Source organism: Abramis brama, assembly GCF_963993115.1.
Source record: "Abramis brama genome assembly, chromosome: 8".
NCBI lineage: Eukaryota > Metazoa > Chordata > Actinopteri > Cypriniformes > Leuciscidae > Abramis > Abramis brama.
This window is the reverse complement of record NC_139970.1, coordinates 11,662,233-11,689,038: the sequence shown is the minus strand read 5'-3', so window position 1 is coordinate 11,689,038 and position 26,806 is coordinate 11,662,233. Positions and strand designations below refer to the sequence as shown.

Sequence of the window (26,806 nt, the reverse complement as noted above, 5' to 3'; positions counted from 1 at the left end):
AGTTACAAACCAAACAGCAAACAATATTAGTGACACCTCAAACCAGTGTTTGTTACTTTCAAAAGTTACACATTCTTGCATTATATGTAGATATTCATCATTATATATTCCTAATAAAAAGTAGCTTAAACAATACACATTTTAGTGTATTACTGTAGCACTTGCGTCAATAGTATATCTCTTGTTTAGTATAATAAAATATTTTAATGTTTTTTGAAAGAAGTCTCTTTTGCTCACCAAAGCTGCAGTTATTTGACAAAAAAGAAAAACAGTAACATTGTGAAATATTTTACAATTACAATTTGTTATCACAATTTAAATACCTGTTACACCTGCGCAGTTATGATCAATTACTTTTTGATTCTCAGTTATTAACAATGATTTTTATTATCAGTGTTGAAAACAGCTTTTGCTGCTTAATTTTCTTCTTTTTTTTCAGGATTTCTGAAGGATCATGTGACACTGAAGACTGGAGTAATGATGCTGAAAATTCAGCTTTGATCACAGGAATAAATTACAGCTATAAATATATTAAAATAGAAAAAGAATCTGGGCTGTATAATTCATTTAAATTAAAATTATATTCAACTGAATTTAGAAAAAAAAAAAGTTCAATTTTGTAAAACTAATAAAAAAAAGTTGAAATTACTTATTTTTATGAGCTAAAGTCATGTAAAACATGTTGCCATGACTTACTGATCATATCATTTTTTACAGGCCTTAGATATGGCAGCATACTTTGTGCAGATGTTTTGAAATGCATTTTTAAGTAAATGCATGAAATAAAATTAAACAATTCAAAAAGTAACAATTTACTTTAATATCCGATTACAAAACACACATCGCCCTCAACAAAGCTCCAAACCCCACTGTAATGTAATCCTCTAAAAGTTGACACTCTGGCGATGTTAAACATCTGGGCCCGTATTCATAAAGATTCTAAGAATCCTCTCAGAAAACTCTTAATTTAGCTTAAAAACTTTTACGTAGGAGTCTTAGCTTAAAAGCGATTCGGGACCGATCTGAGAGCAACTCTGAGTAAGGAAAAGACAAAAACTTTTATCTTAGTGAGGAGGCGGGGTTGACCCCGTTGCTATGTATGACACAATCTTTTGAAGACTGTGATTGGTTGGTTGTCCAAGAAGGAAAAAAAGAGTGATTTTAAGTATAGGGTCTATTCTAAGCCTTCACTTTGAACTTACATGCGTAATTTTTCCTATTTGACCGTTCTCTCAGAGTCACACACACACACACACACACACACACACACACACACACACACACACACACATTATAGGCCTATATGTGTATATAAATCCTTTTTTTATTTTCCATGCTGTTAATTTCCTATAAGGTATTTGATTGCTTAGAATGATAAAAATTGTTCCACTCTTTCCAATTACACTGATTGTTGGCATGTCTATTTAAGTGGTGGTTTGAATGTTGGTTTTAATGTATCAAACATGGAATTTTCCCAGTTGCCAAATATCGTAATGTAGTGATTACTTTCATTTCAGGCGCTATGGCATTTCTGCGCTGTGATATTAGCGTGTCTCTAATAAGATCAGTCACAAACATGATCCCTGCACGATCTAATCTATAGCATCTTATTAACTCACTGTCATCCATTGTCTGCAACACATTTCTTCTCCCTCTTCGTCTTTCTGCCATTTTCTCCTCTGCTAAAGAAACTCTTAAGCCTCTTAAAAGTCCTCGTCCATTGCTCCTAACAATTTTAACCTTAAACCTCTTTTAAGGGTTAAGATGCTTTCTGAATTACTTTTTTCTTTACTAGGATTCTTTCTTTAATTTTAAGAGTAAACGCCCACATTTCTAAGAATTTTCTTAAGATTTTGTCACTAGGAGCTACTCTTTGCATTAAGATTCTTTATGAATACGGGCCCTGGATCTTTTCATTGTATGTACTTCACACTGTTGTAAAAGTGCTGCTTAATGCTGCACTGTGACACGTAAAATACAAGCTAAGCGCATGTTCATGACTCACTGAATGAATAATCTCACCTCTCTGGGCAAAGACAGACTGCTAACACTTCTCACACCTAATCTGCACTCGAACTACACATCACAACATGTTTACGGCTGACACCTCTGAGGCCTGATACCCAGCTGGGTTGCTTTTTCCACACGGCACTGAGTATTTCAAAGAGTCAGCAGCTGGCAGCGAATGCTGAGATTCACAGGGAAGAGGAAGTGTGTTTTCTGTGCTGTGACAGAGACATAAATGCAGAGTGTTTGGAGAGAGAGCATTCGACAGCCGATCACAGAGATCAAACGTGTGTGTCCTGCTTCAGTTGCCCTCAGGAAGCAGAACACAGACATGCCCACCACGACTGCAGCTGCAACATGACCCGAAACAGGGTTCACCAGCGCGCACACGCTTCAAAAGCTTGGGGTCGGGGGCAGACTTTTCATGTTTTTGAAGGAAGTCTCTTATGCTTTTCAAGGCTGCATTTATTTGATAAAAAAAAAAAACAGAAATATTGTGAAATATTACAATTTAAAATAACTGTTTCGTATTTGAATATATTTTAAAATGTAATTTATTCCTGTGATGCAAAGCTGAATTTTCAGCAACATTACTCCAGTCTTCAGTGTCACATGATCCTTCAGAAATCATTCTAATATGATGATTTGATGCTGAAGAAACTCATCTGATTATTATCAATGATAAAAACAGTCGAGCCTCTTCATATTTTTGTGAAAAACGTGACATTTTGTTCAGGATTATTTGATGAATAGAAAGTCTAATTTATAAAAATGTCATAATGTCTCTACAGTCACATTTGATCAATTTACTGCATACTGGCTGGAAAAAGTATTAATAAAAGAAAAAACTTGCTGGCTCCAATTATTTGGACGACTGGTCTGATTAGGATGATATAGCCTAATATATGAAAGAGCTGCACGATTCTGGATAAACTGAGAATCACGATTTCTTTTATTTATTTTTTACATAGAGATCACGATTCTCCCCATGATTATGGATAAAATAAACAAAACATGCAACTTACTAGAGGTTCTGACAAAATGTTAATTGCTGCAGTCCTGATTTAAACGTTAACATTTTGCACTTAATTTGAATGAATAATTAAAAAAAAAAAAAAACGGTTTGAATGAATGATTCAATGACTCACTCAGACTTCACTTGTTTCATTCCTGGATGAATCAGCGTTTCTCTTGAATCTCTTGAATGAATGATTCTAAGACAAATACCTTTTGTAACAGTCACTTCACTTGTCGCCACCTACTGGTGTAACAATGTAATTGATACAATCGTTAATTTGAAGCGTCAAGTTACTTTCGAAAGGTGAATTGCTCTAATTTAATCACTACCGCAGACATCAGTGTTTATATCCAAACTACTTTTATCCCAGCACTTCTGTGACAATTTGAATTATTGTAAGACAGAAATGATTGAAAAGACGGTTTGTGAAGCAGTTTCATATCTATACACGTCAACTGCTCTCTGGATCAGCGGCAACCCAGGTTTGAATGTTCACTGTGATCGTACTTGTCAAATGTTTAATAAACAAAGCCGAATTGTTGTCATTTAGGAATCGGTTGTGTGTTTGAATCGAGATCACAATCTTTTAACAAATGATTGTGCGGCTCTAATATAGAATATCAGGACCTGTTGAGGAGAGGTGTGTGTTTTTTCGTGTGCTGGATGAAAAGCAGGTGTAAAAACCCACAGTAAACCCCATGTAAAGGAGGCTACATGTGAGGTTCCAGATGTGTCACAGCTGGTAACTGATAATTACTGCCCTGCTCAGTAATTCACTGCTTGTTGTGAGAAATTCTACTGTACCGGTGCAAACTTATAATCTTTTGATGAATCAAAAGATCTCACCTCCCATCTCTCTCTGCGGCTCCATCCTGCGTGATGGTCTTGACAAAGATGCCCAGTTTCTCCAGACCCTGGTCTGCCCCAACACCCATCCCTATAATACTGATCCCCAGCCCTTTATCACCTACACAAAGACAAGTAAAAAGAGAGAAAAAGAAAGGCAGAATGATTAAATGACTCACTCGTAAATATTTCACTTGTTTCATTCCTGGATGAATCAGCGTTTCTCTTGAATCTCTTGAATGAATGATTCTAAGACAAATGCCTTTCGTAACAGTCACTTCACTTGTCGCCACCTACAAAAACAGTTTAAAGGCCCGTTCACACAAAGAGCGATAACTATAAATATAACTATAACAATAACTATATTAACGTCCACACCAGCAGACGATGTCGTTCTGTTAAACGAAGTGTGCACTGCAGTTTTCCAGTCTGCCACTTTAAATGCTCGAGCTCATTAAAGTTGGAAGGATTCTGATTGGCTGTCAATGTTTTTATCGTTCATTAGCTGGAAAAAAATTGTTCTGAAAGTGATTCCAACGATATTTTCTCAGTGTCGTTATCCTTATAGTTGTGGTGTGAACTGCTATTCTTATACATTTAGAAAGATTTTTAAAGCTATATCTTTATCGTAACCTTTAGAATGATAATTCTTGTTGTGAATGGGCCTTAATTTAAGGGTCAGTGAGAGGATGGAAAAAATTTGCATGAAAACTAATATTATGGCGGTTTCTGGTGCGGAAAAACCCTGTATGACATTTCAAGTTGATTTATAACAACGATAGAAAGGTGCAGAATGTGGTCTTTAAAAGTTAAACTCAAATTGAAATTGTTTTGACTGTTGTTGTTTTAATCAATAAATCCCAGAAAGAGTCAAGAGTATTTTGTGAAAGACACATCCTCACCTTTCTCTATCTCCACGGGAAACACGTCCATCTTCTCCACCCGTTTCTCCAGCTCGTACTCCGCAGACGCCGCCACAGGATCCACGTCGTCATTCCTCCGGTCGTAGTCTTCATTGGAGAACGTGCTGTACACCTGAGACACCACAAACACAACTCAAGATCAATTACAGCTAATAACACACAATAACTGTTCATTTACTTTCAGAATCTTTAAGACTGCTTATTATGTGTATTATGAAGATGAGACCCCTTCCTAGATCACAGGTCAGTATCTCAGTTATTGCAAAAACAGTGGACATTTCACAGAAACCAAAACATCAAAGCTGTAATCAGTTTCTCTACAGTCTTGCCAAAGAAGGGCTTCCTCTCTGCTTTAATATCAGCCCGGTGAAAGCAGCCCTTGTCTACTAAAAATAAAATCACTTCAAAACAATAACTGCACACACACACACAAAATCACTTTTACAGATTTAGTCATTCTTTAGTCAGAAGGTTTTTAAAAAAAAAATGTATATCCGATGAATCTATTCCATGGTTTTACAAAATGATAGGGTCACAGTTCTGCAGTGCAGCTGCTCTTACAGCAACTGTTTAACAAAGAACAAGCAACAAATATAATGGACAGCTTATTATTTTATTATTATAGATTGTTGTTTTTTTGGCTGTTTTTTTTCAGCCACAAACAACAAATTCTTTCTAAACAAAACAACAGCGAACGCAAAGGTTTAGTGAGTGGACGCAAAGTTTCTTGGGGAAACGCAAATGTTTAGTGAGAGAACGCAAAGTTTCTCGGGGGAACGCAAAGGTTTTGCGAACGAACGCAAAGTTTCTTGGGGGAACGCAAAGTTTTTCGGGGGAATGCAAAGGTTTTGCGAACGAACGCAAAGTTTTTGGGGGAACGCAAAGGTTTAGTGAGTGAACGCAAAGTTTCTTGGGGAAACGCAAATGTTTAGTGAGTGAACGCAAAGTTTCTCGGGGGAACGCAAAGGTTTTGCGAACGAACGCAAAGTTTCTTGGGGGAACGTAAAGTTTTTCGGGGGAACGCAAAGGTTTCGCGAGTGAACAAAGTTTTTGGGGGAACGCAAAGGGTTCGCAAGCGAACGCAAAGTTTCTCGGGGAAACGCAAAAGTTTCTCAGGGGAACGCAAACGTTTTTTGGGGGAACGCAAAGGTTTCGCGAGCGAACACAAAGTTTCTTGGGGGAACGCAAAGGTTTTGCGAACGAACGCAAAGTTTTTGGGGGAACGCAAAGGTTTCGCAAGCGAACGCAAAGATTCTCGGGAAAACGCAAAGGTTTAGTGAGTGAACGCAAAGTTTCTTGGGGAAACGCAAATGTTTAGTGAGTGAATGCAAAGTTTCTCGGGGGAACGCAAAAGTTTTTCGGGGGAACGCAAAGTTTTTCGGGGGAACGCAAAGGGTTCGCAAGCGAACACAAAGTTTCTCGGGGGAACAAAAGTTTTTCGGGGGGAACGCAAAGGTTTCGCGAGCGAACACAAAGTTTCTTGGGGGAACGTGAAGTTTTTCGGGGGAACGCAAAGGGTTCGCAAGCGAACACAAAGTTTCTTGGGGGAATGCAAAGTTTTTCGGGGGAATGCAAAGGTTTTGCGAACGAACGCAAAGTTTCTTGGGGGAACGCAAAGTTTTTCGGGGGAATGCAAAGGTTTTGCGAACGAACGCAAAGTTTTGGGGGGAACGCAAAGGGTTCGCAAGCGAACGCAAAGTTTTTCGGGGAACGCAAAGGTTTCGCGAGCGAACACAAAGTTTCTTGGGGGAACGCAAATGTTTAGTGAGTGAACGTAAAGTTTCTTGGGAAAACGCAAAGTTTCTCAGGGGAACGCAAAGGTTTCGCGAGCGAACACAAAGTTTCTTAGGGGAACGCAAATGTTTAGTGAGTGAACGTAAAGTTTCTTGGGAAAACGCAAAGTTTCTCGGGGGAACGCAAACGTTTTTCGGGGGAACGCAAAAGTTTTTCGGGGGAATGCAAAGGTTTTGCGAACGAACGCAAAGTTTTTGGGGGAACGCAAAGGTTTCGCAAGCGAACGCAAAGATTCTCGGGAAAACGCAAAGGTTTAGTGAGTGAACGCAAAGTTTCTTGGGGAAACGCAAATGTTTAGTGAGTGAACGCAAAGTTTCTCGGGGGAACGCAAAGTTTTTCGGCGGAACGCAAAGGTTTTGCGAACGAACGCAAAGTTTCTTGGGGGAACGCAAAGTTTTTCGGCGGAACGCAAAGGTTTTGCGAACGAACGCAAAGTTTCTTGGGGGAACGTAAAGTTTTTTGGGGGAATGCAAGGGTTTCGCAAGCGAACGCAAAGTTTTTCGGGGGAATGCAAATGTTTTGCGAACAAACACAAAGTTTTTCGGGGAACGCAAAGGTTTCGCGACCGAATGCAAAGTTTCTCGGGAAAACGCAAAGGTTTTGCCAGCAAACGCAAAGTTTCTCGGGGGAAAGCAAAACATTTCCGAGAGAGCCCAAGGGCATTGACTTATTATTATTATCTCATATTTTTTCCACCACCGTGCCCTTTAGGGGCCAGTACATTACACCAAAACTTCATATGGATTACTTTTATAATGTCATTATGAACTTTTTGAAATGTAAAATCATTGGGTGAATGGCCTTTGGTTGGAGGGATAGAAATCTCTCAGGTTTCACTAAAACATCTTCATTTGTCTTTGAAAGATGAAGGGTGAGCAAATTTTGACAATTTTCATTTTTGGTTGAACATTCCAAATAATTGTAATTGTGTAGAATTTATTAGATTTTATTCATAGTTTATTTAAAAAAATTCTTCACCCCACATTTCATTCCAAAAATATTAAGTATGCCTTATTTTCTTATAAGCATGAGGGCAAATAAGATTTGGGAACTATGATGGTGGTAGACATTTTCAATAAATATCGACTTTGGTCTTCCCTCATTTAAAGGACTTACGTTTTTTTATATTTTTTTTATTTACTTAGGAGCTTGACAGTCCAACAGTCCCCTTTTATTTTTGTTTGACAAACAATCTTCTAGACATTTCAAAATAATTTGTGTTATTACAGTCACACAGATTTGGAACGACATACTGTAACAGTAAAATAATGACGATTGTCTTTTTTTTTTTTTGGCTGAAATATGCCTTTAAATAGTATGTGATCTGTTTCTGCATAATGGATAGAGTTAAATATGTGAGTGAAAGCGGATTAAGTCGGATCACTGTGAGAGAGTAACAATAAAACTTTGGGTTTGAGTAAAATGATCTCACTGGCTTCCACTAATTATATTTTATCAGTCTGAGAGAAGAAATTGGAGGGGAAACTCAATATAAAATGAATCCAACTGTAGAGAGAGTCAAACTATCCTAAATTAAGTATTATTTTGTTGAGAGACACACAGACCGGACTCCAAACTTTGAATGAACAAAGTCGAAGCACAAATCCATGCCAGCACTCTCTCTCTCTCTCTCTCACACACACACTTTTTCCACCAAGGCTCTGTAGATCTGAAGAGAAACTCAGGTATGTCTCTCATTAAATTCAATTCATTCAGTGTCGAAGAGGGAATGTGATCAGTCCACTGATTTGGACTCTGAGGTGTGATTTAACCTGGTAAACATGTCCTGTTTGTGGAATACCAGGAGCATGTCGGAGCTTGAGCGACTACACATGAACATGCACAAAGCAGGCCAACAGCAGTCAGTCAGCTCAGCTGAGTCGCGTCATACTTTCATCAGACAGGAAATTGATGTTGTTATCATCATATAATCCGTCCGAGAGCCACAAACTTTTACTAAGACGGAAAGACACAGAGACAGATACCATCATAACTAACCGCTCTTTCTGTGGAGGTTTAGAGAGATTCTCAAACTACAGATCTGCAGTTTTAGGGGAAAAGAACATTTCTGAAGGGTCCAAAGTATTTCGCAATCTGGGTTTATATCATTGAGGGTTGTGGTTTGAATTAAATAGCTTTAAAACTAGGAGCAGAAAAGAGTAACTTTATTACAGAGAAACAACCGCATCACTGCACAGAAAACAGCGCTGCAACTCACAGCAAACGTGCTGAGCTCTCATGTGATGAAATATATCAATATATCAGGATGATGCCAAATTCACACGAGGGCCAAAGTCAAATTACAGCACAGACTGAGGCAGATTCACTGGATTCAGTCTAGAAAGCTGCATGTGTTGGAACAATGTTATATTTTATCAATACATTTTAAAAACACTATATTTAGAGATTGATCAAATAATTTCACACTTAACAGCAGACATCAGATTGATTTAAAAAAGTCTTATTGTGGACCTTTCTTGCTCTTTTACATAAGAGTGCAGAATATTTACTGAAGCCAAACTGAAAAGCAGATCATGATTATGATGTCAAAACCATGATTCATTACCATATGACCACAGACATTTACATATTAATTACACATCACTTATTCCACATTCATTCACTTACTTGGCGAGTCCTGATGAAAGATGAGAACTACAGAGTGCAACAGTGTGTGTCCACTTTTTCAGATACATTGGTTCCTGAAGTATTTGTCCCATAGGGATTTAAAAACAAAAAGTCTTCTTAAAAGATTTTATAAGCCATGAGCTAAACCAAGCAGCCATGAGGTGAATCACAACATTACAAACTTAAAAAAAAACTATTGAAAATCAGACAAAAAGACAAAGTTACTCTGCTTTAATTAGGGAAAGAACTACAATCCCATGAAGCATTGCAGATGACAATCAGATTAAAAAATAGGTTTAAATTATGCAGATTGATGGTTTGATCAAAAGCATATACCATCAATTAGCAACACCGTAGCTCACAGTATGTGGGTCTTTAAAGCCTTAAGTTATTAAAAATATTTTTTTTTTCAATAACTGTTGCACTCTCTTCTGGTAAAAAATACTTGTCATTTACATATAGAAACCTTAAAGGTACAGTAGCAAAAACTGTCTGTTTAATACATTACAACTTCTTCTGGTACATGAAATCTTGACTAAGATCACTTAGTGGACTCTAGAAGTCTAGAATATGACATCTCTAAAAACAAAAACAGTGTGTGTGCACGCATGTCCGTGCATGTTTGTGTGTGTGGTCCTGGTAAACCCTATGTTGTGGGACATTCAGTAATACCAGACATGACCCTGAGGGGACTTTTTTTGGTTCCCATGAGGAAAATGGCTTGTAAAGGAATGCTTTTTTTTTTTATGTAAAAATGTATGGAGTTTTCTGTGATGGGTAAGGTTAGGGGAAATAATACAGTTTGTACAGTATAAAAATCTAAATATCTATGGAAAGTCCCCATAAAACATGGAAACCGAACAGGGTTGGGTTGGAGATGGTGATATATAAATTGATGTAGTCAAACAAAAACTGGAAAAAAGTGTTCAGCTTCCTGACCCTGAACATAATCTCCAATCCACACGACTAGACGTCTCTCTGTCTACACACACACAGTCTCCTCTCTCAACCACAGGGACTAACTTTCCTAACCAATAATAATTGGTCTTAACTACAAGCTAAACAAAAACACACTGCTTTTGTACCAAATTTTTATGTTTGAATGAAACTTAAGACATTTTAATACTTAATAGACTAATAAAAAAACAAACAAGAATTTAAGGACAATTTGATATATATATATATATATATATATAGAGAGAGAGAGAGAGAGAGAGAGAGAGAGAGAGCAGCAGCTCATTTGCATTTAAAGGGACACACACAAAAATGGCGTGTTTTTCCTCACACCCAAATAGGGGCAAATTTGACAAGATATAATAAATGATCTCTGGGGTATTTTGACCTGAAACTTCATAGACACATTCTTGGGACACCAGAGACTTATATTACATCTTGTGAAAAGGGGCATAATAAGTTCCCTTTGAATTCCATGTCCATGAATCCTTTCAATTGATTTATTAGTCATTCTCTTCAAAGTGGTTGCACTCACAATGCAAGAGAAACACTTGTAGCCATTTAATCACTTCTTTTAACTTATTCCCTTTAATTCAGACTGCATGCACAGAACTTGTGTAAAATAGGATTTCTTCAGCCATGGCGCTGTAGATTCCTCCACACTCCTCACAGGATTTAATCTAAACAACAGTCGGCAAATGTCGGCTGGGCGGCACATTAGAAAAGAAAAGCTCCGCATGAATCTTCACGGAAGCGACTGAACAGAAATCTCTCAATGCAGTTCACCCACTGACTCAATGTCTGCTGAACTTTAGAAGCTTGTTACACCGGAGAAGAAAAAAAAATCTAAAATCAATATTTTTGTCTTGATTTAAAGAACAATATCTTATCCTTAAAACAAGATCAAATTCTCTTGAGAAGCTTCTAAGACTTGTTTTCAGAGAATGTGTCTTTGAAGTTTATATTTGAAAATGGAGAAACAATAGCATTGTTCAAGATAAATTCTCTAAAAACAAGTCTTATCTAATCAAATTTTGCTTCTCAAGTAAATGTATTTATTTTTATATATTTCCTGGAAAGCGAGACAACATCCCAATTTAAAAATGACTTACACCCACCAGAGAATAAACCTGTGAATCTCCATCTAGAAAAATAATAGCGAGACTGAGAAACTGCAATGATTGCGTGTTAATTAACTGTTAAAATTATGAGAGTATGTGTGTGCGTGTGTGATGAATAGCAGGCCTGCGCTGACCTCACACTGCTCTGTGGTTACACTTGGCCTCTTTTTCTCCTTCTCTTTCTTTCTGTCTCTCTTCCATCTCTCCGGTTGCCCTGGACGACGCCAGCGATTCAAACAATGTTCCTTTTCATTGCTGAAACCTGATCAGTCCTGGTCTCTGAGAGTGAGGAAGAGAATCTGTGCTGTGCTGTTCACACCTGCTTCAGCTACACTACAACATTCAAACACCTTCCTGTCTGACTTCTGACCTCCTCTCTCGTCCTCATGTAGAGAGCAGTTACAGTTTGGGAACCAAAAAAATTACTGTTTATACTAATATTGTTCCATATCCCACAGAAGAAATAAAGTATCACAGGTGTTAAATATGATACGACTCATGTTCTAAATCCACTACATCTACCATAGTCATGTGACAGCTTTGTGTGAGAGACTAGATTCAATTGAATGTCATTATTTACTGATAATCTTCCTCTCCAGAGAGCCGTTAACCACTGTAATAGGGTTTGGCGATAAACAATATCATATCAAGGCTGCAATAAATGCTGCTGACACAGACTCAGGTAATTCACACACGCTTAATCAGTTTATCAATCTCTCTCCAATAACTGCATTAGTCTGCATATCAAAGGCTTAAGCCGTTTTTTATAGACCCCTTTTGCGCGGACGTCACAGTTACGTCACGGCGCTAGCTGGAGGCAAAACAAACGGAAAACTGGAGGCGGCCAATACAAACCAGCACAGATTCGGCTACATAATAAGGAGCTTAAATTATTCTTTTTATTATTAAATGTCATCTTGTTGTGTTGTTGGGTGCAAGAATCGATGAAAAATGAGTATGCTGTATCTGGAATTTTTATTTCTAGAAAATATTCATATCATTAAAATTGCACCGTAGTGTCACTCTTTACATTGCCGTCTTCTTGGCGCTGGCTAGGCAGAACTGCGGATCGTACCACACAAGTCTTTACATGACCATTCAGCACATAGTTATAGCATCTAAATATATATATATATATATATATATATATATATATATATATATATATATATATATATATATATATATATATATATATGCCCTCAGTTTCTCTTTACCCTCGGTTTCTCTATCGGGTAGGTGTAGAAGTCAGGCCACTCAACTGGAGGTAACGTTAGCGTTAACGTTAATCCTGTCAGATCGTCCATTGACTGAGCGTGTACGGTCATCTGGTTCCGTCCGTTAAAATGAACTTTTGCAAATAACAATCGCGGTCCTGGACAGTGAGTGACCTTGCACATTAAGACAAAATCTGATTTTCTCCAGTCATTGTTAAAAAACAAGCTAACAAAACTTGCAAACTAGCGTTAGTGAAGCGGCCAGAGGGATCTTTCTGCCTCCAGCTAAGCCCCGCCCACACAAATACGTCACCATGTTTACCAACTGTAAAAGGGTCTATTGTTTTTTATTATTGAACAAAGATCACAGGGGATGGATTAAAACTGTTACTAGCTCTAAAATGACACTTTAGAATTAGCAACGGGATGAGATGCCTAAGAAATTAGACCTACACACAAAAGCTTGACTTCATCAGTCACCATATGTGCGAGATCCAATGATGTCTTGTATTAACATCATCAAACCTGCCATGATGCATCTTAATGTACAAAGTTTTAAGATGCTGCAAAAGAATGCATGAGATTTGAGAATTAGTGATTAACCAATTTGGACGCATTTCTCAGAAAAAGTGAATAGGAATCATCAGAAAGAAATCACATGGAGGGCTTTTTTGACACTTTCCTTAATACCTGTTTGGACTTTTAAAGCCCTTGGTCACTGAATGCTTTCAGTGTATGGGAAAAGAGCAGTGTGAACATTCTTCTGAAGAGCAGAGAAGAATTTGGGGCAAAATGAGGATGAGCAAATGGAGACAGAATGCTTAATGCCTGACCACTGTGCATGTTTTATGTCCTGATATTTGTAATGTGGGTAAATTAATACTTATACTGTACATCTGCTTCACATTTACATTTATACAACTCCAGTCCAGAGAAAGTCTGGAATCCTAGACCAATCTCCCCTGTATGTCTCCATCTCTCCCTTCAAAGACAATACTGTCCAACTCATTTAAGCTTCAACAGAGAAGTGTCTTACACACACACACACAAGCTGTGTGAGGTGAAGCAAACTCAAATCATGTTCCAGGAAACATTTCCCAGATTTCAGCAGGGATTGGTGGAGCAAGAGATGTGATCACAGTTACAAAAATTTGAATGGAACACACACATGCATATTTGTATGTATACTAGGGGTGTAATGATACACGTATTCGTATTGAACCGTTCGGTAGGCTACAAGGCTTTCGGTTCGGTACGCATTTCAAACCGAACGATTCATTGGACCATTTTTCCTGCCGACCCAAATTGAGTTAGCATTCGCGCTGGCGTGACCACCACAGCATTGCCCAACATCAAATGGCAAACTTGACGAAAGCGGAACGAAACCTCGCAGCTCATTTGTTCTTAACGGGCCGTTATGAGTTTGGACCAATGTCAGTGCAAAGCGAGCCAATCTTGATCAAGCACACTGTTACTACACAGCGCTAAGAGATCCAGTAAAGAAAGCATTTGAATTCGCCACAGAAGTAATAACATCGCTGCGAAATCTAGTGAGAAGTATTCAAATTTCTCCGTTATTATTTCCACATTATGAATAAAATTGCTGCCCTCAAATGTTATGCTGCGTTCCAGGCAACCTGTAACCCGTGTTTTTCCAACTCGTAACTGGGAGTACATCGTTCCAGGCAACCTGTAACCCGTGTTTTTCCAACCTTATACCCGTGAAAGTGCACTGGAACGGCAGTCAAACCCGTGACTTCCCACCCGTGAACTCGTACTAATGTATACATACAAACACATGCCCACAAACAGAAGCAAAGATGATTAAAAAAAATATATATATATTTCCTGATTGAATGCACTTTTTCATTAAGCAAGGAAGCAGCCATCTAACATTATAACCAAAAACTTAATAGGACATTTCTACAAGTCATGTAGCCTACAATATTGTGTCTGAAATAGGATTTTTTTAAAAAATCTATTTATTATTATTTTTTTAACAAATTATGTGTAAAATAATGTACTTGACCTTTAAAATGCACTGATCATCAAACTCAGGAGTGCAACATGAGACAATTTATTTTCTATTCTTTTTTTATATGAGGTCGATATTATGTCAACAATATTTTAATTTACATGGGACTTGATTTTTTTCCATCGGGAATTGATTGGTTACTAATTGCTGTGACAATTATATTTTTGATAAAAAATTAAGAGGGGACATGTTTTTTTTAATGTATTATAAATACTCCAAAAATTGTCCATTTTGATTTCATGGTGAATTTAAAACTATATACTTTTAATGCTAGATTAATTTTTTGGTTAAACGATAAAAAAAGTAATAGGACACCATTTCATTATCATCTCTACATGACACCATTTCAGTTTGCTTACCGGACAAACAAATCCACTGATGACGCTATCTCAATGGCCGTACACTGCCCTGAAACAGCTGGAGAGTAGAGACACCTATGTGATAACAGCTATTCAACACCACCATCACTACCAAACTTACAGCCAAACTAAGGATCTGGGACTAAAGAGTCACTTATGATCTGAGTCACTTATGTAACGGTGTCTTGGACTTCCAGACTGGCAGACCCCAGGTGGACAGAATTGGCCTCCACACAGCCTCCTCCCTCACACTCAGCACTGGTGCCCCACAGGGGGGTGTACTCGGCCCTCTCCTGTACTCCCCGTTTACTCACGATCGCTCTGCTAAGCACAGCTCCAACATCATATTCAAATTTGCTAATGATACAACCATCCTAGGACTCATCATGGATGGTGACAAGACATCCTACAGAGATGAGGTCAATGCACTCTCAGTATGATGTGCTGACAACAATCTCTCTTTAAACATCAGCAAGACCAAGGGTGCTTCTCATATCTTATTTGTGCATCCTCGTTTCGTTTGGGAAGGCTGCAAGGAAAGAAAGAGGACGGAGGAATTGAAGGAAAATGTTTGTCACTTCAAAGCGTCATCAGCTGTGCTCAAAGGATCTGCCCTTATGTAATTAAGTTAGGTTATTTATGAAATAATAAAGATAAAGCAATATGTTCTGTTGATTTATGTGCGATATATGGTTTATTTAAACGGCAGAAGTAAGCATAAATGAAAATGATTGCGACAGATGTTAAGGGGGAGGAGAATTTATCCACATAGGATACACCTGTGCATCCTCGCTCATCGCTCCTCGCCTCCTCGTGGTGCAACTAGAGAATTGAGATGTCCTTCAAGATGGCTGGTTACCGGGTCATAGGCTGGAGGACGGAGGAGCGAGGAGCGAGGAAACGAGGAAGCATCAATTTGAGTATTGAGAAGCATCCCAAGGAGATGATTGTGGACTACAGTAAGTCACAGAGAGGTGGTCACGTTCCCCTTAACATCAATTGGGTGGAAGTAGAGAGTTAGGAGCTACTCTACATTGGCATTCACATCTCCGAGGACCTTTCCTGGAGCCTACACTAAGACATCATTGAGAACAGCCCGTCAGCGTCTCTATTCCTGCAGAGGCTGCAGAGATTTGGCATCTCCTCTGACATCATGTCAAACTTCTATCGCTGCACCACTGAGAGCATTCAGACCGGCTGCATCACTGTATGGTATTGCAACTGCTCTACCTCCGACCAAAAGCTCTTCAGAGAGTGGAGAGAACATCTAATCTCATCACAGGACACAAACTCCCAGCCTTACAGGACAGTCACCAGACAGGCTGCTTGAGAAAGGCCCGCAGCATCATCAGGGACTGCACTCACACTGCTCACCACCCGTTACTACACTGTCGTCTGGCAGACGCTTACGATCCATCCAGACTGAAGAACAGCTTTTCTCTTCAAGCCATCAGACTGCTTACCAGCTAGCTGTCCTTCATCTAGATCTGCAACACTGTACTACCGACACTTTATTACTGCCACTTGGACATTGAGACGACTTCTCAGTTTCTCACTCAGTTCTACTTACTGCTCTTAATACTTTTACTATTTATTGTATTTATTAATGCACTCTTGTATTTATTCATCTAGCTCTGCGTCAATTCAATGTCACTTTTTACTGCCACTTCGGACTCGAAGATTTCTACCTCAGTATTCTTACTCAGGACTACTTAATACTCTTTACACCGTTAAAGGCCCGTTCACTTGCTTGTCTATCACTTTAAATGCTCAAGCTCATTACATCAGGAAGGATTCTGATTGGCTGCCAATGTTTTTATCACTCATAATCTGTTTCTCTGTGCCGTTATCGTTATAGCTATATTGTGAACTCTACTATTTAATATTGAGAATGATTTTTTGCACTTTATCGTTATCATCCTTGGTGTGAACGAGACTTTAGACTTGATTGTATTTGTTACTGCCACTTATTATTATTGCTTGTCCACATTTTATTGTTTTTATTGCTTTGTCTACCTTTTATTGCTCTGCCTGCAGGATAGCACGTCTCTTTAATATCCCAGTGCTCCATTTGTGTGTGTGGTCATGTTTACTAAATTTGTGGGTTTGTATTTGTGTATGTTCCTGTTAATATTACTGTATGTCTGAGCCTCGTCACCAGTATTTCAATGCCCAGTTTTCCCCAGCGTTAATTGTGCAAATGACAAATAAATGCCTCTTGATCCCTAAACACCAGCAGCACACCTGTACAACACCACCTCACACACTCCTGAGAATTTACAACATGACATTTTGATTCATTTCCATCATGCATGTGTCATGATTGTGAAAAAGAAAAGCGCCAGAGAACCGTACCCATGCTGTACTTTATAACCAATTATTAATGAGTAACTGTTTCAGAGTTTACAAAACTATGTTATTATTCATTTGCTTTGGGTTACAGTATTTCTACTTACAGTGGCCCCATAAAGTATTTGGACAATGAAGTCTCACATAAAATTTAATGAATGTCATTGTATGTGACAACATAAACAAATTTTGAATTTTGAAAATATTGAATTGATATAATGTTCAAAATATTTTTACATTTCTCATAATATAAAATGTCTGTAACATTATTTTTTGCGCCACTGCTTTGGCAAAGCATCTGTCAGCCAAACTAACATCTGGGAACACAAGATTTTCCAGTATTTTATATTTCTCTCACACATTTATTCTCACAAAATCATGTGGGAAAGACTTGAGTCTGTTGATTTCAGTTTGTTGGTTGGTGTGAAAGCACCCAAACCGCACCTACCGCAGTCACAATACAATACAATTCACTGATGGTATGAACGCAATCCATCCAATATTGCGAAAGTCCACTCTTATTGATGATGCAGGCACCTTACATGATCACACTAGTGAATTTCTATAGCTGCTTGTCTCTGAACAAATAGACTTCCATATGCATTTCATCTCTTGCAAAAGTAGGGCCCTATGATTTCCACAATGCGGAAAACACGGACTGAATCACAAAATGTCAAATCTTGGATGAATAAATAAAAAGTAGGTCAATACACAATCAAATCACGATATAGACTATATACTCTCCAAGTGAATACACTCCAAGCCGGTCATTTTGACATATTTTGTGTGTATTTGATCGTTTAGACGCACACACAAGGCCTGTATAGTTTGCTTGACTAGTTGCGGTCCGTTTCGGAGCACACACACATAAAGCCTTGAAGTTGGAAACGGCGTCTCCTGCGCGGATTATGTTTTTAATATCTCTTTTTATCATCACACATATCCTGCAATTTAGCAACAGTAGAGACTGAATTTTACACCAATCAGTAGCCTATTCTACATTATCACTTGACCTTACTGTTGCAATGTGTAATTCAGTTTAATAAATCCTTTTCATTGTTAACATGAATTATTTATGATCACTCTACTTCTCAGCTACCAAAAACTAAAAATATATGCATATTTCTGAGGCTTCGTTGAGGAAATATACAGACTTTCAATCATTTCAAGCTTTGATTTAAATTTCTTCATACAAACACTGCACATTATCCGTCTCATCTGCGTTTAATTATAAATAAAACGAAAGTAAAGATCTTTCACTATGATTTACTTATAAACTACTGTGAGCGACTGCTGTGTGCGTTCACAATAATAATCACTAATATTTCCAATCAGCTCTGAATGTTCAGCTTTAAATATTAATTCATATCTGTGTGTAAACTAATAAGTGTGTTCTGTAGAAGCAAGCAAGTCACACAGGTTTGGAGCAACATGAGACAAATTTCCTTTCTGGGTGAACTATGCCTTTTACATTGACAGCCCTAGTAGTTAACTTTTGGCAGTGAGATCAAATGATGAGTCAAGAAGGAGATGATATTATTTCCAGTTCATTGATCTCAGTGTCAAGTCAAGCGCACAGCATTGTGGGATACAGTACTCCACACAGTGTGTTCTGGTTGTTTACTGCACATTTGGCCAAATATATCATCTGAGAATCCCAACCATACTGCTAACATAGTGCACTATTTTACACATACCCCTTGATTAGGGTGAGTATTTCCAAAATATGTTCAATTAAAGTATGTCAGAGAGAGAGACACAAAGAGAGAGAGTTACATTCCTCAGGTGACGGCGGATGTGTGTCACAGAAACATGAGTATTCCCGTGTTTACACCACACCCGTGTGTTTGTTCAGACTTTTGTGTAGCTTTGAGGAGAGGCTGTTGAACTTCCTGGAGTGAACGGTAAGAGGTGGGGCGACCGACAGGTGCACTTCATAAACCCATGGGACACACACACACACACACACACGCTACAACGGCCAAACCAGAACACAACAGCACACAAATGCACATTAAAACCCTAAACAGGAGGAACACACCTTGTGTTGCTAAATATAACAACAACAGACATGTGTGAGGATGAAGGAAATATCCTGACTCGATAAAATAGAGCAACAGACACATTTCATGTCGAATTTGAACCACTGAATTTGTTAAGCGAAATCAAATGGACCCAAAATCGGCCTGTCGAATATTATAGGTTGTCATTTTTAAACAGAATGAATATTTTGGTCCTAAAATTCCTAAAATTACAATGCATTACAATGCAAGCATGGTTGATGCAATGCATATTTTTTTCAATGTAGTGCAATTCAACAAGCTTTTTTGTTTAAAAAACTTTTGCCATTATTTGACTTCCATAGTTTACGAGAACACTTGCCGAGACAGGAAGCCTCTTTTTTTGTGCTCGCATACACAGATAACAGCGCGCATAACAAACAGTTCTTTTTTGCCTCTTCTTGCGTTAGAATGGTTTAAAATTGCGTGACTGTGTAAATTGGCAAGACAAAAAACGTGCAGATGATAAACTTTAACTCTATAATGATTAAACTTTGCAATTAATCCACGAATCACGTGCGTTCTGAACCGCGGGGTCCGTACGGATCACGGATAAACTACGATCCGTTTAACCACTAGATAATATTGCTCAATTTGCACTATTGCCACTTTGTATTTTTTTTTCTTCCTTTATTTTTGCCATGCCAAAGCATTCTAGTTTAGACAAAACAGAGATTGAATTCACACTTGAACTGCCGATGTGATTTACGATTATAACTATTTCACACACAACAACAAAAATAACCCTGTCTTTCAGAGAGAACATGACAGACAGACAGACAGCTGTTACTGTCCAAATATACTAATCTCACCACTTTTAAAAATACACACCACCAACAAATGTTTAAAACTATAATAACATATGGAATGTGCAACAGTATTTGTGGTTTGAGTATTTGAGATGCCAGCAACTGAGTTACACCCAGAGTACATACTCTAAACACACAGTCAACGGCTCAGGAAAGCTAAGCGCTAACTTACCAACCTGTCATTACCGCAGTGAGGTGTCATCACACGCCAACTAACTATGTGCTGTCTGCTCTTTACTATGGCCCTAGTATTAACATCTCTAATGTTCTGAACACAAGTGTCCAGCAGAGATGGATAACTGTTGACACCTGCTAGTAACACGCATCTCACCTATGAAGGGATTTTGAGGAAAAGATCTAATGTTGATAAAGCACCAAAAATGTTGCTTCAGATATATTCAAATGTATGCAATGCTCATCGTTTTTTGTTGTTATTGTAAATAGTCCGACAGTTAAAGTCACACGTAACCTGCACTGTTTAAAGTGCTTGTTTTAGTACAGTGAATGATTGACAGATGAGTAGAACAGTCTTTCACTGTTATCCAGGAAGCATCAGGATGCATTAACGTTTACACTACAAATACATTTAACTGCTTTTATATTTGGTTCAAGTGAGCAGACACTCAAACTCATTGGACTCCGTCTACATCTACCTACCACAATCTACATGGGAAAACCGATTCAAAAACTACTGAAAGAATAGAAAGGATATTTGATTAAAACAATGGTCCTCGTTCACTAATCATGTGTACGCACAAATTAGTGTGAAATCTGCATACAAACTCATAAATCCTAATTTATGAATAACTTTCATTCATACTAACATTTATTCTAAATTATGAAAAAATAGTGGCATATATTCATCCTCATTACATTCTTGAGAGATTAGCCAATCAGACTGGAGGAGCTTGCGATTTTCAGAACACATTTGGCATCTATATATGTTTGATGACAGAAATGAAAGCAGAGTAGATCAAATCACAACAGATTGGGCCATCTGACCAATCAGAGCGGAGTAGACCAATCACAGAATGGGTCATCTGACCAAACAGAGCAGAGAAAATCAATCACAACAGACTGGGCCATCTGACCAATCAGAGTGGAGTAGACCAATCACAACAGACTCATCTGACCAATCAGAGCGGAGTAGACCAATCACAACAGACTGGGCCATCTGACCAATCAGAGCAGAGTAGACCAATCACAACAGACTGGGCCATCTGACCAATCAGAGCAGAGTAGACCAATCACAACAGACTGGGCCATCTGACCAATCAGAGAAGAGTAGATCAATCACAACAGACTGGGCCATCTGACCAATCAGAGCGGAGTAGACCAATCATAACAGACTGGGCCATCTGACCAATCAGAGCGAAGTAGACCAATCACAGACTGGGCCATCTGACCAATCAGAGCAGAGTAGACCAATCACAACAGACTGGGCCATCTGACCAATCAGAGCAGAGTAGACCAATCACAACAGACTGGGCCATCTGACCAATCAGAGCAGAGTAGACCAATCACAACAGACTGGGCCATCTGACCAATCAGAGCGGAGTAGACCAATCATAACAGACTGGGCCATCTGACCAATCAGAGCGGAGTAGACCAATCACAGACTGGGCCATCTGACCAATCAGAGCGGAGTAGACCAATCACAGACTGGACCATCTGACCAATCAGAGCAGAGTAAACCAATCACAACAGACTGGGCCATCTGACCAATCAGAGCAGAGTAGACCAATCACAACAGACTGGGCCATCTGACCAATCAGAGCGGAGTAGACCAATCACAGACTGGGCCATCTGACCAATCAGAGCAGAGTAGACCAATCACAACAGACTGGGCCATCTGACCAATTAGAGCGGAGTAGACCAATCACAGACTGGGCCATCTGACCAATCAGAGCAGAGTAGACTCTTTGGGAGGAGGGGTTTAGAGAGACTGAATCCTTTGTCGAACCGTTTCAGACACTGTGAGAAAAGAGCTGATGCTGCAGAGTATATTATGAGAAAATTCAATTGTTTTTTGACCTTGGATGCATGTAAAGGATACTCCAAAATAAAATCATGAATGTTTAAAATAGCATAATAGGGGCACTTTAGTAAATGTATAGGTTTAACTTACAAGATGACATTTATATGAGTGTTCCAATAAAAAACAATGAAATGTATATAAAAATAAATTATGGAAAAAATTATTATTTTGGCTTGCCATCTATTTTGCCTGTCTCTTTTTAGTAGACCGTGATGCTCATTTTCTTTGGTTGCGCAACATTCATTCCCAGAACACATCAGGCTCTAGATGAAGCCTTCCATGACAAACCAGCAGACCACATTAAAATAATGGCTATAAATACAGTTAATCTTTAGTAATTCCTGGGATAAATCACTTAATCCTATCAGTTCTTCATACATATTTGCCAGAGACAAAACAAGCACCAGTAAGAAAGTTTGACAGCGTTAGCAACAGTAACTAACGGGGCATGGCAAGCGGATGTGCCAATCCCACACAACAGATAATAAACGTATTATTATGATCTTCTTTGTGGGCATAAAGTACTACCGTCAACATCTATAGACCTGGCTCTCCCAAATGAATGATAGTGTTTACTAGCTTTGTGTTTACTTACTGAATAGCCAATCACAACAGAAATATTTTCATATATAAGTCTTAAAGGTACAGTAGCAAAAACAGCCACTAATTCAAAGTTAAGGTCAGTGCACACCAAGTCCGAAATTTTCAAACGTTAAAAAATAAATATGACCTCATGTTGTGTCAATCACGTTTACACACTGCCTCCGAAACTTTCGTCTGTCATTAAAATTCGGATAGGCTTCGATTTTCTGCATTTTTTGCATCTGTAGCAAACATTTTGAGAGGTGTTTTGAGAATTCAGAGCCACCGAATGACGAATACAAAAAAAAAAAAAGTGGACTTAGAAAGCCCTTTATAGATCACAATGACTTCAGGAGCAACAGAGACATCTAACAGAAGAGAGTGATCAAGGGAGTTATTCTTCTCTGTCTACTGAACAAAGAGTCTCTCTCTCTGTCTCTCTGTCTCTGTGTCTCTTCCTCTACAGGACAGTCTCAGGTTACTGTGAGAGCCGGTTCAGAGCCCGAATCCTCCCCCCTGGAACACGGGACAGACTGTTTCTGGTGCACCCTGACTCCAGGAAACCAGTGCAGCCAATCACACTGGACCTTGCGATTGAAGACTTCTGCGTGCAATATGCATCAAACTGTTCGTAAACCGTATGAGGCTGGCAATGTGTCCTAACCATGTGTGACAATTTGAGCTTTCTCTCTCGTCCATATTAATGAGTTTCTGTCCCAACCAGCTGCTACTGTGACAACAGTTTGTCTGTCGCTTGGTTTCTATTTCTGCAGTGATGTGCTGGGTGGCCCAGCCTCCAGGAAAATGTGATTGGCTCAAAATCTTGTATGCTAAATGGAAAATGTGTTCTGATTGGCTGTGATTGTGGGGCCCTATACAATCCGCTTTGGTTTTTTTCCCCTGCCCAAAATGTTAAATTTTTCTGGATTCCGTTTTAATAGTTAAAATAAATTTTAGTAATTCACTGAAATCATGAAACTAAAAAAATAAAAAATAAAAAAACCATTTTTAGCGCCCTATGAATATCCCCCCCCCCCAAATATTTCTTTTTTATTTTTCCCAATTTCTGTTTTTTGCATTTTAATTTGACTAGATTCTAATTAAATGGTTTAATTAAATTTCAATAATTTAAAAAGCAGGTCTAATCGACTGAATTTATAAAACTTTAACAGTTTATTTATTTAATAATAGGGCCCAATGAATTTAATCTTTTTTTTTTTTTTTTTTAAATATTGATGTCGGTTTTAATTTTTCTGGATTTATGATGTACAATTTATTATCAAAAACTGTGGTAATCAAATTAAGGCATAAAAAAATGAATCATTTTTTAAAATGTAATCAAATGAAAATTTAACTTGTGCCAAAATCTAAATTTTTGCCAAACAAAATGCAACACAACAGAGGTTAAAGAAAAATTTAATATTCCTTACAAAACAAAGTTAATAACTGTATTATTATTATTATTATTACTTTGAGAAGTGCATTCTACTTCTGAATTGTAATGTGTCACAATTTCTTCAAGTTAAACCAAAGTTTTATTTTTGATGGTTTGTCGTGAAGACCTTTGAGTTTGTGTGTGTATAATAAGACATTAGTTCCATGCTCGTGAAGTGTCTCTCGGTGAAGATGTAGTTCATGTGGATTGACCTCATATGACCGTGACATTTTATATTATTTTCCATTTTTATGACTGGATTACACTATTCCACGGAATGGTGTCTGGTTGTATGGCATTTTCATTTTCAGGGTTCACAAGAAAGTTACTTGTAGGAAATTTCTTGTGTCACATCTGGTTAGGACACACTGTGAGGCTGACAAGACGCATATTAATAAATACAGTATACCACAAAAAAACAATTGTCCACACACTGCAGTGAACTTTTATAAAGTAAACTCGTCAAATGTTAGATTCCTATGTCTTCACTCCAGATTATAAACTTTAATATCAGCAGATAAATCACAGTTGTGTGAACCTCCAAAAATACTTTCCCGAATCTGACAGACAACAGACTTCTGGTTTAATTTGTATATTTTTAAATGAAGTCATAAAATATCCCTCTCGGCTGAGAACACATTTAATGACTGAGTGTGAGGGTTGTAAAAGATCATCCCAAAAAAATAACTGAAGGTTTACAGCGGTCCGCAGACCATTGAGCAGACCGTCTGCAGTGTGTGTTGATGTTGGCTCGAGAGGTTCACAGGATCGTGTGAACGGCCAGAGTAATGTCTGATTGTTCAGTGTTTGTCTGTTAAAGGGAGAGTTCACCCAAAAATGAAAATTCTGTCATCATTTGCTCTCCCTCACTTCGTTCTAAACCCGTACGTTTTTTTTTACATTTATGTTTGGAACACAAACTTTTTTTTTTAAATTTAATCTGAGAGCTGAGTGCTTTCCATTAATAAAACTAGGGTTGTGAAATGATTAATTGCATCCAAAATAAAAGTTTGTGTTTAGAAGAAAAATTTGTTATTTATATATAAAATATTTATATATAATATAAATTATATATAAATATATACACTGTATATATATATATATATATGCAAATATTTCTTAAATATATACATCCATGTGTGTATTTATACAAAACAATTATACACTGTACACACACATATATTATGTAAACACAAACTTTTATTGTGGACACGATTAATCGTTTCCCAGCCCTAAAAACAAGACAATAGTGTGCAATTTTGAACCTATTGTTTGTTATATTCATTTTCTTGGTCAATGTCGTTGTGCGGTCAAGAACTGCCTGGAACTACTTCAGCTTTCCATAAATCTCACTGCTGCTCCATGTCCATATTGTTAAATATTACCCATATTCAACGGTTAAAAAACAAATGGGCGTCTCTTTGCACATAGCTGATAAGTATTGTATTTAAAGGGGAACGTCTGATAAATAAATAATGTTGAAAACTGTAGCTTGTTTCATTATACCAGTTTGAGTGACAAAAATACACTGAAATGGTTGTGGCACATTAACTTGTTCCCAGAAGTCTGTAATTAAGATTCTAGATTTGAATCAGTTTCAGAGATATTTGGTAGAAGGGATTTTGTTGATTTAAACAGTTTCTGAAGCTACCAAGAGTTCAAATGTGCATTATCGTAACTACATGTTTGAAACAAGTGTCATGCCTCTTAGGAAAGTGTGTTTGCTCTCCCCACACATTGTATTCACATCAATAAACCTAGATTTGCCTCACCTGGATTGAGTATTACAATTTCCTATTGTTACAGCATGTGAAGTATAGTCATAGATCGAGTAGCATCCACGGCTAAAGGGCATATTTGGTGAAATAACTGATAATACATCAAACTTTAAAACATTTAAGAGCTCTCACACTTGAAATAGTCATTCTAAACCCCAGGTAAATGGGATCCTAGGTTATCTTATTTTATGTTTCACACTGCTCATACTTTACCCGGAGTTAATAATTAATCCTGGTTATTCATAATCTGACATAACCTTGGGTTACCGTTATTATTTGCATATATGCCATCAGTCATTATGCATTATGTTCTATATCCAGTTGTTTTGTTAGAGAGAGACATGATATATTTCTACTTTCAGTATTATTTGTTCTTCAGAGATTCTTCTTTAAATACAATAATTATTAGCTGTATGCAAAGTGACTCACATTTTGATTTCAACCATTGAAAATGGGTCAAATCCAATAATTTGAACAGTCACATTGGGATCTGACCATATAGGGCCTTTAAAATGAAGATATGAAGCTTCCAAAATAAGTACCAGAATCTAAAAGGATTTTGAGATATCTTTAATACTCCTAGAGTTACAGGCATGCAAACTTTGAAAAAACTAGGAATGTTCTATGCAATTGTTTTCTATGCAGTCAACAACAAGATACATTTCTAGTTTCAACATAATTTGTTTTTCAGACATTCCTCTTTAAAAGAAAAAAAAAAAATCAGATAATTGCAAAGTGACCCACGTTTGGTTTTTGACCCCTGAAAATTAATACAGTTTAACAATTTACTCATGGAGCCACATTGAAATCCCTCTGGAATCTTACTGGAAATGAACCATATAGGGCCTTAAAA

The 26,806-nt window shown here is 37.8% G+C and overlaps 1 protein-coding gene across 3 annotated transcripts in view; it reads right to left on the bottom strand.

The window, feature by feature from the left end:
- The window catches only part of ppp1r9ala (protein phosphatase 1 regulatory subunit 9A-like A), a 53,867-nt gene that overhangs the window by 18,577 nt on the left and 8,484 nt on the right, over positions 1-26,806 (bottom strand). For all 3 annotated transcript variants that reach the window (XM_084122766.1, XM_084122767.1, XM_084122768.1), the window contains exons 3-4: positions 4,774-4,906; positions 3,872-3,992 (exon numbers count right to left, since the gene is read on the bottom strand). In XM_084122766.1, coding sequence (XP_083978892.1) covers positions 3,872-3,992; positions 4,774-4,906 — 254 coding nt within the window. The remainder of the gene's footprint in view (positions 1-3,871; positions 3,993-4,773; positions 4,907-26,806) is intronic.